General features: G+C 40.8%; 1 protein-coding gene across 1 annotated transcript in view; it reads left to right on the top strand.

The window, feature by feature from the left end:
- Window positions 1-1,859, top strand: part of LOC109536538 (mothers against decapentaplegic homolog 6) — a 34,099-nt gene that overhangs the window by 11,742 nt on the left and 20,498 nt on the right. The window contains exon 3 of the mRNA XM_019902804.2: window positions 155-208. Within this exon, the coding sequence (XP_019758363.2) occupies window positions 155-208 (54 nt within the window). The remainder of the gene's footprint in view (window positions 1-154; window positions 209-1,859) is intronic.

The raw sequence follows: 1,859 nt of genomic DNA, 5'->3' as shown, positions 1-1,859 counted from the left end.
TTTGGTTAGCGGGTTTGAGACATTAAAAAACCCGAACAAAGGGCTATTTTTTCGAGAATACAGGAAGTTTTTAATCCAGTCCCAAACACACTTATTACTCATTTGTTGCTTTGCGTGATTTTTCATATGCTCAAGGAAAATTCTATTGTTTCAGAAACGCCTCCACCTCCTTATAGTCGAACCAATGAAGATAGGATAAGACCTGAAGGTAAGATATCTTGATTTAAGTGATGTGTTTTGACTGATAATGTCTGGAAACTGGATTTTTTGATCACAAATAAAAACGACTGCCATTATATTTTTTCAAATGGTACTCCCTTAAGTATATTAGTCCAGAAAAAGAAAAACAGTTTGTAGCACAAGCGGTTTGCATTCTCAAACATGTTCCGCTTAACAGCATCAAACTTTCCACTCCACCTCGTAATCAAACTGATAAAATCGGTCGCAGTCAAGGCAGAGAATAACATGGCGGTTGCCATGGAAATCAGTCTGTTCTTGTCGCACACCACCGACTTACCAGGGCCGATTTAAAACAACGGGGACTTTTAGTTAACATTTAATGCGATTGAACCAATTTGGATTGCGGTTAAATCGCGATATTTGCATGAGTTTTTCGAGCTTTTGAGTCGTTTTGGAAAATAATTATCCATTTAATCTATTGATTCGGTCTGAAAGATGCAATTGAAGCAAGCCACTCGTCCAGAAGAAACTCTTCATAGCTTATTTTAACAACTTATTTAACATTCATCATGTTTCCTACCTGAGCAAGTTAAGCTTAAGAGCCGAATAAATGAATCAAGCGAAATCTTGGAATCTGAGCAAGGGAAAAGCCAGGATTACAAGCAAATGCTATGAAGTCATTTAGCTGATTAAAGATAGCATGTTACTATAAACCAAATGCTACAATAGAGGCGTAACATCGGGATTTTTCAGTATGAATTCACTGAAAGGAAAGCCTCCGTGGCAGCATTGCTGCAACAAATCGGCCTCCCGATTCGATTCGAGACTGTAAAGTCGCTGAAGATTGCGTCCGGAATAGTTGAGATTGTTTACCCGAGAGCCAAAGAACAATAAACAACGCAGTGAATAGGGTGTGGCCTTTACGTTTACTGAGCTTTAATGTTGCAAGGCTGCGAACTAGGCAGCTATTTAAACATTTCCAGCCGCATTATGTCATGAACAGTTTTAGGTCAGCGTGTTTGACTGCTGAAGAATCTCAGTTGTGTACCGGTTAATAGCCGTTACGAGGTAAAAAAATCCCTGAACAGAGCACGTCGAACGGCGGGCCATAAATAACTTCCGAGAGGCGTGAAATTGCGCCCTTTTCCCATCCAAACACCATTATAGTAAAAGCGTGCCACATAAAATCAGTCATCCGAAAGAAGCTCTATCTATCCCGTTTCCCGTCGAGTTTATCTCGCGATTTTCCCCTGTTTGATGGATCTTTTGTTGGGATAACCAGTCACTTGTTGCTTGCCCGAGTCTGGTCAGGTACACTGAGATAAGCGCAATTTATCCAAGGCTTGATGAGATGAGAAGATGCAAATTTTTTGTTCTTTTGCAGCTGGTCTAAGGGGTTTTGATGGGACACCGGGGAAGTTTTCGGTTTTTCTCCCGCTACGATTTGGCATCGGGTCTGAGGACATTGTCAGGTTTTTCCGTGTAGCTTTTCCACTCCCTGGCGCTTCTCTAGTCTCGGATATTTATCATTCACTTGTTGAGCTTCCATACTGTTTCCATTGTTTGGGACGTTTTCACTTTGCGAGATTACTTGATGGATTTATGATGTTTGGGTTCAGATTTATCGTTCAAAATTCGCGTCCGCCCAGGTAGCAAAATATATTCGTACAATATTGGCT

This window comes from Dendroctonus ponderosae, unplaced genomic scaffold, assembly GCF_020466585.1.
Source record: "Dendroctonus ponderosae isolate FM_Combo_2020 unplaced genomic scaffold, Dpon_F_20191213v2 Dpon_F_20191213_7, whole genome shotgun sequence".
NCBI lineage: Eukaryota > Metazoa > Arthropoda > Insecta > Coleoptera > Curculionidae > Dendroctonus > Dendroctonus ponderosae.
This window is presented reverse-complemented; position numbering and strand designations above follow the sequence as displayed.